Source organism: Paramisgurnus dabryanus, chromosome 4 (assembly GCF_030506205.2).
Source record: "Paramisgurnus dabryanus chromosome 4, PD_genome_1.1, whole genome shotgun sequence".
Lineage (NCBI taxonomy): Eukaryota > Metazoa > Chordata > Actinopteri > Cypriniformes > Cobitidae > Paramisgurnus > Paramisgurnus dabryanus.
The window spans coordinates 39,077,325-39,089,547 of record NC_133340.1 but is presented as its reverse complement, the minus strand read 5'-3'; the positions used below and the strand labels follow the sequence as shown (position 1 = coordinate 39,089,547).

The 12,223-nt window shown below is 37.5% G+C and overlaps 1 protein-coding gene across 2 annotated transcripts in view; it reads right to left on the bottom strand.

Moving 5' to 3' along the window:
* Positions 1 to 3,780: 3,780 nt before the first annotated feature.
* mtus1b (microtubule associated tumor suppressor 1b) overlaps positions 3,781 to 12,223 on the bottom strand; it is a 51,236-nt gene continuing 42,793 nt past the window's right edge. For both annotated transcript variants that reach the window (XM_065254518.2, XM_065254517.2), the window contains exons 9-15: positions 8,105 to 8,319; positions 7,457 to 7,562; positions 7,279 to 7,352; positions 5,482 to 5,577; positions 4,994 to 5,110; positions 4,723 to 4,820; positions 3,781 to 4,622 (exon numbers count right to left, since the gene is read on the bottom strand). In XM_065254518.2, the coding sequence (XP_065110590.1) occupies positions 4,415 to 4,622; positions 4,723 to 4,820; positions 4,994 to 5,110; positions 5,482 to 5,577; positions 7,279 to 7,352; positions 7,457 to 7,562; positions 8,105 to 8,319 (914 nt within the window). In that variant the 3' untranslated portion in view covers positions 3,781 to 4,414. The remainder of the gene's footprint in view (positions 4,623 to 4,722; positions 4,821 to 4,993; positions 5,111 to 5,481; positions 5,578 to 7,278; positions 7,353 to 7,456; positions 7,563 to 8,104; positions 8,320 to 12,223) is intronic.

Below are 12,223 nucleotides of genomic sequence, written 5' to 3'. Positions count from 1 at the left end.
GTCCCCAGAGTACGTATGTGAAGTTTAAGCTCAAAAGGTCCGTGTAACGCTTTTCATTTCTGTTTTCAATTTGCACCATCAAAATGAATCAAATGAAAAATTGGTTTCAAAGTTTCATTTTTCAATTTTCATGAGTACTTTACAAACGGAAAATTGTCTCTCGGTTTAATTTTCAATTCTAAGTGTTTAGGTTGTTGCTTTAGAATTTCAGGCTTTGGAACAAACAGAAAAATGACGACTTGTTCTAATTTTCCATTTCTGTGTTTGCGCTTGCGGCTGGAACGTACCATTATCGCCGGGGGTGTAGTGTAGTCTACAGCCGGTCACGGACCCACAGAGCTATCGCGTTAAATCTCACCATATTTATCTCCTCTATGTATATTACACATTTATTATATATATTTTGAATAACAATAATGCCTGTAAACATTTATCTATCGGACCTCGGTTGCCGTTTTGGTTTTTATCAGTAGATGGCGATACGACCTGGCAGTAAGTGCATGCACTCGAGACGTGATGGATAAACCTGTATCTTCCGCAGTTCAGCCTGCATAATGGCTCGGAAATTGTAATCATGTTACCCCGATATATTACGAGGTAGCGAGTCAGGTTTGTCACCTGAAAGTTGCCGTTTCGAGTCTCACGGGCGGCCGCTTGGGACGTGTCATTGAGCAAGGCACTTTACCCATTGCTTCCCGGGCGCTGGGTGCCCACTGCTCCGGGTGTCATGACTAGCAGTGCGTGTGTTGACTACTTACTGGATGCATTCCTTACTTGAAAACCATGTCACTTTCACTTTTGTTTTCCTTTTTAAAAAACTTTATTAGCCGCGAATGCCCACCCCGTGACGCCTGCCCTGTTATATTGGCTCATTTACTAGCCATATTAATATTTGAGATATCCACAGTGTATCCATTCCCAGCTCTTCTACCAGCTAACGGATCACACCTACAGTGGTGTTAAAAACATGGTAGTGTACTAATAAAGGTGAATAAATTGCAAACATTTTATAATTTGATGCTGCATGATCATAAACAGTGGTGTTAAAAAAATAGCAGTGCAACATCAGTAACCTGATAAACCACTATTGTTATTAGTAGTAGTTATATTTCTGGAAATTATTTATAGAAAAAAATAGAGCCATTGGTAATGATATCCACATTACTTGCTCTGAGTGATTCATTTATTGAAAGTGGCGTGATCAAAATAATAGCAGTATGAAGTTTAAAATGAGTTCAACCTGTGAAAACAGCTTCTTTCTGTCCTTTATTAAGAAAGAGAGAAGGCAAATGTTTTGCCCATTGTTATAAAATATATAATATGCTGCTGAATTTCTAAATAAAATGGGTCGTTTCAAACATTGCTCAGAGGAACAGAGCAATTTTATTAAAAATTTGAAAACCTTTAGAAAGTTAAAAGATGATGATCTTGTGACAGTCACTGATGCAAGAAGCCCCAGTAAAGCACCACTGTTGAAAAAAGACATCTATAGAATTACATCAATACATCAGCTGGCCCAAAGAAAAATAGTGTAAAATTTTGTGGCCTGATAAGATTAAAATCTTTCTTTTTGGGGTCTTTACAGAACCTCAGGCAACCCCCGGGTACTGAATTCAAGCCACAGTACAGTGTAGCATGGCGGTGTAAAAGTCATGGGATTGGGATGTTTTTCATACTGCCGTGTTGGGACTATTTATCAAATACAAGGGAACATGGATCAGTTTGACTACAGTAGAATACTTGAAGAGATCATGTTGCCCTTTGCCGAAGAGGAATGCCCCTAAAATGGGTGTCAACAAGACGACAAACACAAATGCAAGAGGGCAAAATCTGGTTCCAGACAAAAAGGATTAAGATTATAAAGTGGCCAACTCAATCCTCTGATCTCTCTGCACCATTAAAAACTTGTGGGGTGACATTACAAATGCAGTTTCTGACACAAACCTAAAAATTGACAGGAACTGTGAATACTGTTTTAAATTAAGGCAGCTCAAACATGCATTTCAGTCTGGGACTAGGATAAGCCCTGTCCGGGAAACCACCTTTAAGTTGTTAATGCTTTGTTTTGGAATTGAATGTGTAATGTTTTCAATACATTTAAAATAAAGAAATAATCTCACTTTATATTTTTTTTGCAATTTATTCACTTTTATTAGTACCATGCTTTTAACACCACTGTAGGTGTGATCTGTTAGCTGGTAGAAGAGCTGGGAATGGATACACTGTGGATATCTCAAATATTAATATGGTTAGTAAGCCAATATAACAGGGCAGGCGTCACGGGGTGGGCATTCGCGGCTGATACCCTAATAAAGTTTTTTAAAAAGGAAAACAAAAGTGACATGGTTTAAAATATGGAATGCATCCAGTAAGTAAGCAACACACGCACTGCCAGTATGAACACACACCCGGAGCAGTGGGCGCCCAGCCCCCGGGGAGCAATGGAAGGTGCCTTGCACAAGCGGCCGCCCGTGAGACTCGAAACGGCAACTTTCAGGTGACAAACCTGACTCGCTACCAGGCTCGTAATATATCGGGGTAACATGATCAAAATTTTCGAGCCATTATGCAGGCTGAACTGCGGCAGATACAGGTTTATCCATCACGTCTTGAGTGCATACTGCCAGGTCGTTACATCGCCATCTACTGATAAAAACCAAAACGGCAACCGAGGTCCGATAGATAAATGTTTACAGGCATTATTGTTATTCAAAATATATTTAATAAATGTGTAATATACATAGAGGAGATAAATATGGTGAGATTTAACGCGATAGCGCTGTGGGTCCGTGACCGGCTGTAGACTACACTACACCCCCGGCGATAATGGTACGTTCCAGCCGCAAGCGCAAACACAGAAATGGAAAATTAGAACAAGCCGTCATTTTTCTGTTTGTTCCAAAACCTGAAATTCTAAAGCAACAACCTAAACACGTAGAATTGAAAATTAAACCGAGAGACAATGTTCCGTTTATAAAGTACTCATGAAAATTGAAAAATGAAACTTTGAAACCAATTTTTCATTTGATTCATTTTGATGGTGCAAATTGAAAAAAGAACTGAAAAGCGTTACACGGACCTCAAAATATCATATAGATAATTTATTATAGCATGTTAAAATTGCCACTTTTTAGGTGTGAGCAAAAATGTGCCATTTTGGGTGTGTCATTTAAATGCAAATGAGCTGATCTCTGCACCAAATGGCAGTGCCGTGGTTGAATAGTACATTTTAAGGAGCGTTATTATCCCTTTCAGACATCACAAGGGAAGCCAAATTTCAATGACCTATTTTTTCACATGCTTGCTGAGAATGGTTTACCAAAACTAAGTTACTGGTTTGATCTTTTTCACATTTCTAGGCTGATAGAAGCACTGGGGACCCAATTATAGCAAAAAGTCAGATTTTCATGATATAAATTTTAAAACTTTTGTTTAATCCATGGTTTAACCACTAGATGGCAAAGTAGTCTAACAACACAGCTTCATAGATAGTACAGTATAACATGTACAGTATAAATAGTATAGTATAACATGATAATATATTATACTGTATATGTCACATATGTAAGCTGGCTTTTCAAAAAAATGAATCCTATTAAAATAATTTTTAATAATTAAGTATTAAACACTGTAAGTTGTTGAAATGTATTAAAATAAAATATATACTATAAACCCCCCATTTTTTTTTGTGGTGTAATTATTTTTACTTAATTATTTACTGTTAAAAAAATTCAGTTCCTTTGTAGGTTGCATTAAAATAAACGAAACAAAACATAAAGATAAGCATCCAGAAGTTTAATGCATTAATTAAAAAAATAAAAACAAACAATAAAAGATCACTGTGGTTGAGATGGGGAAACATTCACTTAAAGAAGTTTTAAATGTAGAGGCAGGGGGAAACAAGTTTAGATGAAGTAAATACATTCCACAACATAAGAAACAGTTAGGACATGTGAGGTTGTTTTTGAAGCCATTTCTTTCTTTTCCATTTCTTATGTAAATATCATAGCGCATTCTTGTGAGCTTACAAAAAATACAACAACTTTACATCTTTCCTCTGCAAATGTACTAACCGTTTTTAATAAAAAAAAAAAAAGGTAAACTGGTTTAACAGAAAATGTCAGTCCGAGGGAGAGATACTTTATGTACAAGCCCTGAGGTGTGTCCCCTCCCCAGAGAAATTTGTGTAGGTGTGTGAGAAATAAAGAAATAACACGTCATGGAACGAACAAGCATGTAACTGATCAAGTGATTTCCTTGACCTAGAAGTGCAACTGTGCATCATTGTCTTTCATTTGATAAGGGACATTTATAAACTTTAAGTCTGTACAATCTATACAAATCCTATTATAGGAATAAAATGGCCAAAAGGTCCATAGGTGCCCTCTGGGTTAAGTTGATCTGAGGTCAGAGGTTATCTAGGTGATATTGGGGTCGCGGAGAAGGAGGCGGGATTTTGGGGCGAGGGGAAGGGGGAGGAGGGAGAGAGGCGTCGAGGGCTACAGAGATCCCCGTTGTGCAGTTTCCACAGCAGCTCCTCATTCTCCATGGATAGCCGTTTGTTGACCTTTGACTCTTTCTGCAGGGTCTGTTGAAGCATTGCCTGTTCTGTGGAAAGCTGCCTGTATACGAAAAAAGAACAAATTGAAAGACAGTACTTGGAAAATATGATACACAGACAATGCCACGCTGTATTTCTTTTGGAGAAGCAAATCAACTTACTTTGACAATGCAGCATGTTTGTCCATTCTAGCTCTGTAGTCTTCGTTTTCCTGCTGGACTTTCTTAAGACACTCTTCCAGTTTCAAATTATCATCGATCTGTTTGTAATCACAGTAGGAAATAAAAATGTCAGGCACTACCCTTAAACTATCCTATTTGTTTTCATAGATATTCCTAGGCAAATCAAACCAAAATTTAACTGGCTAATGACACCTCTGGCTACAAGGGTGTCGGTACACATATACAAATGTATGTTATGTGCGTTTCTCACCAGTTTGTCCATTTGCATAAGTTTCTTGTCTTGCTGGTGTATCTGGTTGGTCTTTATTTCCAGCACAGCTCGGAGACTCTCCAGCTCCTGCTCCAAATACAGCGTATGGGCGTCCTTCTGTGTACAGATAAACAGCTGTTCAGTTGGCGTTTTTAGACCATCTGGGACCACAAAAAGTACACGAGCACCTCTACGGGTCACAGGTTAAATGGCCTAGCTGAAAAGACTATTGTAGTTGCCAAACAAAACAAATGTAAACACATTTGTAATAAAGTTTATTGAGGGGCATTTACATAAAAACGCAGCCTGGAGTTTACAAACACAGTGCAAACGGGAAAAAATGCAAGATTTGGCATCTTTTACTGTATATGTTAAAACTCTTTGAAATTGACACAATTTTAAACTGCAATCCTGCGTACTAGATGGCAAAAAAATCAAGCGACAAGAGGCAACGGTCCTGTCCTGGACACATAGCCAATTTAATTTACCTGACTCTTATCTGCCAAAGCTTTCCTTCGCTCCTCCTCCTCTCTCAGTTTCTCCTTCAGAGCCTCATTTTCTGCTGTCAAGGTCTGAATTTTCTCCTGTAGAATAAAATAATAATTAAATTAATATTTATTAAAACAAACATGTGACCTTGCCTGTGAAAACTCACCTAAAGCATTATTTTATGATTTACTTTACTGTTTTTTACACAGTCATCATACATAAATGTAAAGAACATTCTGTGAAAATAAAACCTTGATGTCTTTGGTATTTGGAGTAAGGTCGTGTTAAATATTGAAATCATGTGAAATTAATGGTTGAAATCAAAATGTTCATTATCTCATAACTAGATCATTAAACTTACAGGCAACGTCAAATATTTACACATTTTCTGTTTTTTATTGTATGTGTGGTAAACCAAAGGAAATAAATAAATAAATATACTGTGTATATAATATATATAAATAAATAAATATACTGTGTGTGTGTGTGTGTATATATATAGAATATGTGAAATTCTAGCTCAAAATACCATACATTAAAAAATTGCCACGTTGTAGGTGTGAGCAAAAATGTGCCTTTTTGTGTGTGTCCTTTAAAATGCTAATGGCAGTGCCGTGGTTGGATAGTGCAGATTAAGGGGCAGTATTATCCCCTTCTGACATCACAAGGGGAGCCAGATTTCAATAACCTATTTTTTCACACGCTTGCACAGAATGGTTTACCAAAACTAAGTTATTGGGTTGATCTTTTTCACATTTTCTAGGTTGATAGAAGCACTGAACCCAATTCTAGCACTTAAACATGAAAAAAGTCAGATTTTCATGATATGTCTGCTTTAAATATTCTGACACTGAGTTATAAAGAGAGGATATACCAGTTTTCAAGGACAGGGGTTTTCAAACTTTATGATGCCAATGACCCCCAAATGTGATGAACCTTTTGTGAGGGACCCACTACCTTTTAAGTTATGTTTATATTTTTATGTATAACAAATATAATTGGCTACACTTAAAGTAATGTTGCATTTTTAATTCAAATGTATTTGTACTGCAGCAACTTGACAATAAATATTGTTTCAGCTTATAGCAGCTTTACAAGGAGTACTGCCTTACAAATCCCAGTATGTGAGATAAAGACGACTGAAAAACGACTACACACTAGAAAGATTCAAAGCAAATGCTATAAACATTTTTGCAATGTATGTAGTAAGACATGATATCTAATTTTGAAGCCTAAAATAAAAAAACAACACAATTTTTTTTTGTCTTTCTCTGAAATTTTTGGCAGACCCCTAGAACAGTTGTTCTCAAACTTTTTCAGCGTGCGGCCCCTCTTGTGTACGGCGTATTCCTTCGCAGCCCCCCCAAAGAAAATTTATGACAAAATAACTGTTCTAAACTCAACTTTTAACTAAAGGGACAATAAGTAGGATTTAGCCCAATCTTGTGGTGAAATTGGTCATTTGACACCAATTAGGACATATTTATGAATAAAGACATTGATTTTGATTAATAAAACACTTAAAACCCTACTTACTGTCCCTTTAAACAAAACATATTGAATGATACAAAGTAGTGCTGTTGGTTAGTAGCGTTATTTTTTTTTTAGGTTTAATTCCACAGAATTCATGATAAATGTATTTATTTTATAAAATGTCATAAAACTGGGCCCCCCTGGCACCACCTGGCCCCGGCCCCCAGTTTGAGAACCACTGCCCTAGAACCTTCTGGAGGTCCCCAGCCCACAGTTTGAAAACCCCTGTTCTAGGACACAAACTGACACCTGGCAATACATACATTGAGCAAGGCTTCAGACTCCTTAAATGTTTTGTCCAAGTCTTCTGTGTGCTGTTCATGAGTCTTCCTCAGCTCTAGAATAGAAAAAAAAACATTCTGGTTAATCGACTGAATGTCATCAATTTAAAATGCAAACCATTACACAAACCTAAAGGTCTTCTGCTTGTGATTAAATTACCTGTGAGCGAGGTCTCATGCTCCTTTTTCAGTGTCTCTATCTGCTTGCTGTGTGCAACTTCCTGCTGTTTCCTCAGGGCCTCCTGTTTGCTCCTAACCTCGTCCACCTGTCAGTAAAAAGCATTAATCATTAATTTAACAGTGAAAGTGCTATAAAACACACTTTAACGGGGATATTCACATTGAGTAACTGTCACTCAGGTGCGTGTTTACTTTTTAAACATCTAGACAGATGTTTCTATCCTTGCAGCATAAGTATGTTGTACACGTAAAGTTTTACTATCACTCCATTGTTACTAATTAACAGAAATGTCAATCTGCTGAGGTAAAAATGTACTGGAACGCTAGTAAACAGCAGATACACACACAAAAACCCTTTAGTTGCATAACAGCCTGCTATATACACTTCTGCAGCACAGATAAAAATAATCTCCCAAAAAAAAAAAAAAAAAAGAGCTTAAGGCCAAATGATTACATACAGCATATAGGGAGCGTGTGAAATAATACGCTTAATGTTTTCACAGACGTATTTACGAAATAAGGTAAGGCATTGCGTGATCCGAGCCTGTAATTTGAATACTTTAATGTGATTACATAAGACTCGACATGTCTGTGATACAAACATGGACCAGCCCGGGTAACAGCCTACCTGCTGCTGCATGAGTGCCCTGCACTTATCCGCCTCCTTCTGGTAAGCCTGGTGAGTCTTGTCCCATTCTGCCGAGTAAAACTCATTCAGTCGCTCCTCGAGCTGCTGTAGTTCTGTCTGATGCTGCTCCTGGAGTTTTTGCAAAAATGCCTCCAGAGACAGACGCACCTCCTCTTTGTCCCTCTCCAGCTGCTCACAGCATGAGATTGAGTTACCTGAGGAGCAAGGATAGAGTCAGTCCAATCTAGAACATATAGCAGTGATAAACTTATCTAAAGAATTAAAATTAGTGAACATTATTAGTGGTCACCAAGGTCTAGAAAATAATCTAGAATGTACAGATTGTAATTTACTTTTAAGAATCTATTCTATTCTATTCTATTCTATTCTACCAAATTAATGTAATAACTTAAGACATTCTTCTTTAACAAAGCATTCACATAAAATGTCCAGTAAATGTACTTATCCCGCAATAGTTTGTCTAGAACAAAGCACTCACATACCTCATATGGGTAATATACTTATGCCGCAATAGGTAGCCTGTCTGGAACCGAGCGGATTTTAAGCCATAATACTGTATGACAATTGCATTAAATGCGAATGGCCCCTATGCTAATAGAATTCTGTTTTTCTCTCCCTGTCTCGTCCTCCACCCCGAGGACAATGAGACAAACAGACCCAGTTCCTACTGCTGTGAAGGTCATCACACCAGTGATCTACTGGCTGTCCTTCAACGTGATGCCCAGCCAATACGCGACCAACGACCACCGGCTTAACCAGTGAATCCGCTTACCTGCTTCCTATCCCTACCGTGTTTATATATCTAAATATAATCTCTCCCAAGGGTTTTGGTCTTTCTAGGAGTTTTCCCACAGGGTTTTTCTCCTAGGGGGGGTTTTCGTCCCCGGGAGAGTCAGCCAACATTGGCTTAAAGGGGACATATTATGAGATTTTTTTTAAGATGTAAACTAAGTCTAAAATAGGTCTGAGCAAAAGTGTGCCGTTTTGGGTGTGTCATTTAAAATGCAAATGAGCGGATGAAGTGCAACCACTGATCACAATGATGGTGGTTTGTTGCAATTGAAACTCAATTGTGCTGTGAAATATTTTATCTCTCTCTTTCTCTCCATACTAAATGGTTGTGCTGTGGTTGGATAGTGCAGATAAAGGGGGCGGTATTACCTTATTCTGACATCACAATAAGGGCCAAATTACAATGACCTATTTTTCACATGCTTGCAGAAAATGGTTTACCAAAACTAAGTTATTGGTTTGATCTTTTTAACATTTTCTAGGTTGATAGAAGCACTGGGGACACAATTATAGCACTTAAACATGGAAAAAGTCAGATTTTCATAATATGTCCCCTTTAACTTTGCACTTTACTGTATAGGTTACATTATTACCACGCTCGCTTGTACGGTTTACTCTTAGCCGCTGTATTCTACTTCTTATATTATCTATTGATTATTCGTGTTTTCACCTACATCTACTCATGTAAAGCTGCTTTGAAACAATTAACAATTGTGAAAAGCGCTAAATAAATAAAATTGAATTGAATTTAATTGAATGTTACATAATATAAATACACCGCATTCCAAATGATTATGCACATGCCATTTTTGTTTATTTTTCCAATACAGTCAGTAAGTTTACAAATTTTATTTGACCCTTAACAGTTATATGACAGTATGGATGTTATCATATTTAAATGAAATAAAAATGTCAAAAGATATTTTAATACTTTGAAAAATATGTAAAATATGCCGTTCCAAATTATTATGCGGAATGCACTTTAACTAAATTTATAATGATATTATTTGTGTCAAATGTGTGCTGCATGGACAGATCATTTTCCCCCAAAACAAACACAATGTAAAATAAATAATGTATTTACACAAGTTACATTATAATATATAAGCATATCTTTGACATGACTTGTATAATCCTGTAAAAGCCAAATATAATTTTTTTCAACTGGACCTTCAGACTTGCAGACAGATGCCAGTGCGAGTGAAACATTCCTCATATGCCACACACATGCACACATACTTGAGCTGAAGCCAAAGGCCATGACAGTGCAGAAGGCCAAACCAATTAAACATAACAAGTAACACATCTTTAGCATTCTGCAGCATTAGAAATGCGTGTGTCCGGGCATGCCGAATACGTGTGCGCATTCGTGTTTGAGGTACTGCCACCATCAATAAGTCATATTACGCTGACAACCCATAGACATAAATACACCAAGTGAAAGTCTGCTAGATGTCCACAGGGCAGAGGTGCAATGTGATTGGTGTGTGGAATGTCATATCAATGCTTCTCAATTCACATAGTTTCATCAATATGGTGCTTATCAGAATATAAAGCCAAACAGGATGAAACATGAAACAGATGCATTCTGGAATGTGGGGTATAGCGGGATCATTAGAACAAATATTGGAATGTTAAGCTGTACACACATGCTAAATAGTTTTAATGATAACACCGATACTGAAAATCAGAAAAACAGATTTTTGTATGTTCTTGGAAAATATTAAAGATACAGTTCACCTAAATATGAACATTCTCTCATCATTCTTTTCTTCAGCTGAACACAAATAAATCATTTTATATTAAAGCAACACTAAAGAGTTTTTGCTCTTTGCTTCCCCTACAGGTTGGAAGCGGAATTGTCCATTACCACTGTCCTAATTAATTTAGCCTACTGCAGCAAAGCTGGCTCTGATTGGATTGTAGGTCTGCCGTAAAGCAAGTTTTTGTAGTTTTCACTCAAACTACAGGACCGCGACTCAACGGTTGGAAACTTCTTTAGTGCGGTTTTGGCCGACAGAGGGCTGCAAAGCGAATGTGAAAGTGCCGTTCACCTGGTTTCGAGTGGATGAACAACTGAAACTTTTTCGGAAACGTTATTTTAAGGTGCCATCATGTTAAAATGCCATCATGTTATCTTCTTTTATCAACATGGAAAAGCCCCCAAAAGCACATCCATCCATCATTAAAGTATTCAAAATGACTTGTGTGTTGATATGTCTTCTGAAGCAAAACGATACATTTGTGAAATGCAGTCGATATGTTGCATATCAGATATGGCAGCAACGTTGAATCTCATTGGTTCTTGTGGGCCTAGTTCTGACTCATATGTGCATTTTGTCAAAAGACGATATAAATTATTTTGCAATTTAATTTTTTTTTTTCATATACATCTAGGATGGCATGAGTGTAAACTAAGAGAAAATGTTCATATTAGAGTAAATTATTCCTTTAAGTGGTGCTTGCCTATGCAAATTCTATAGGTGGTAGCCAAAGGGTTGCTATAAGTCATGTTTGTAGTGGATTGCTTTGTGACTACTGGTTTATTGCAAGGGTGTTGTGAGTGTCTGCTAGGTCCCTTCTTTAAAGTCAGTAAAAAAAAAATGTATTATCCATCTTCAAGCAAAATCATTCATCGAACTGCTTAGAAAAGTAACAGCGCGCCTCAGTAAGCCACATCACCCGAGGCATCACTCAAATGGTGCAGGGCGAGCTATGTACTGAAGGGTTAGGGGTTTGTTTAAACCGTTAACCCCAAGTAATAGTAGTGACGCTTGTCTCAGCAAGCACCACTAATAAGTAAATGATCTGCGAGAAAGAACCTGCTAAAACAATGGTTGCAATCCTAAATACTGTAGGTGTGACCCCGAAACTAGACGCCTGGTCGATTTGGCTTTTTCAGGACTTTGCCCTTGAGCAAGACACGAAAGGTTTCTACAGACGGTTTAGCCCCACAATTATCTTTCTCATTAAAGTCATTTCGGATAACAGCACCTCCCAAAGAAAAGCTAACTAACCAAGATGAAAGCCTACGTTCTGTCTACCTTTTAACCAGACACAACAACCCAGTCTCACCCCATTTCGTCAATATTTGACGACACTTGACCATTCGTCATATGTTGACGTGAAGGGTATACCTTTCGCGTAATTTTTTGACGAACTGGGGACTTCAATACTATTACGTCCGTTGCATTCTCTTTCCTATTTTATTACCATTTGCGCGTCGGTTTAGGGTTAGATTTACATAATGACATCCCTACCCAAACCTAACTCTAACCCCAACGCCAGGTGACAACTGTTTCTAAC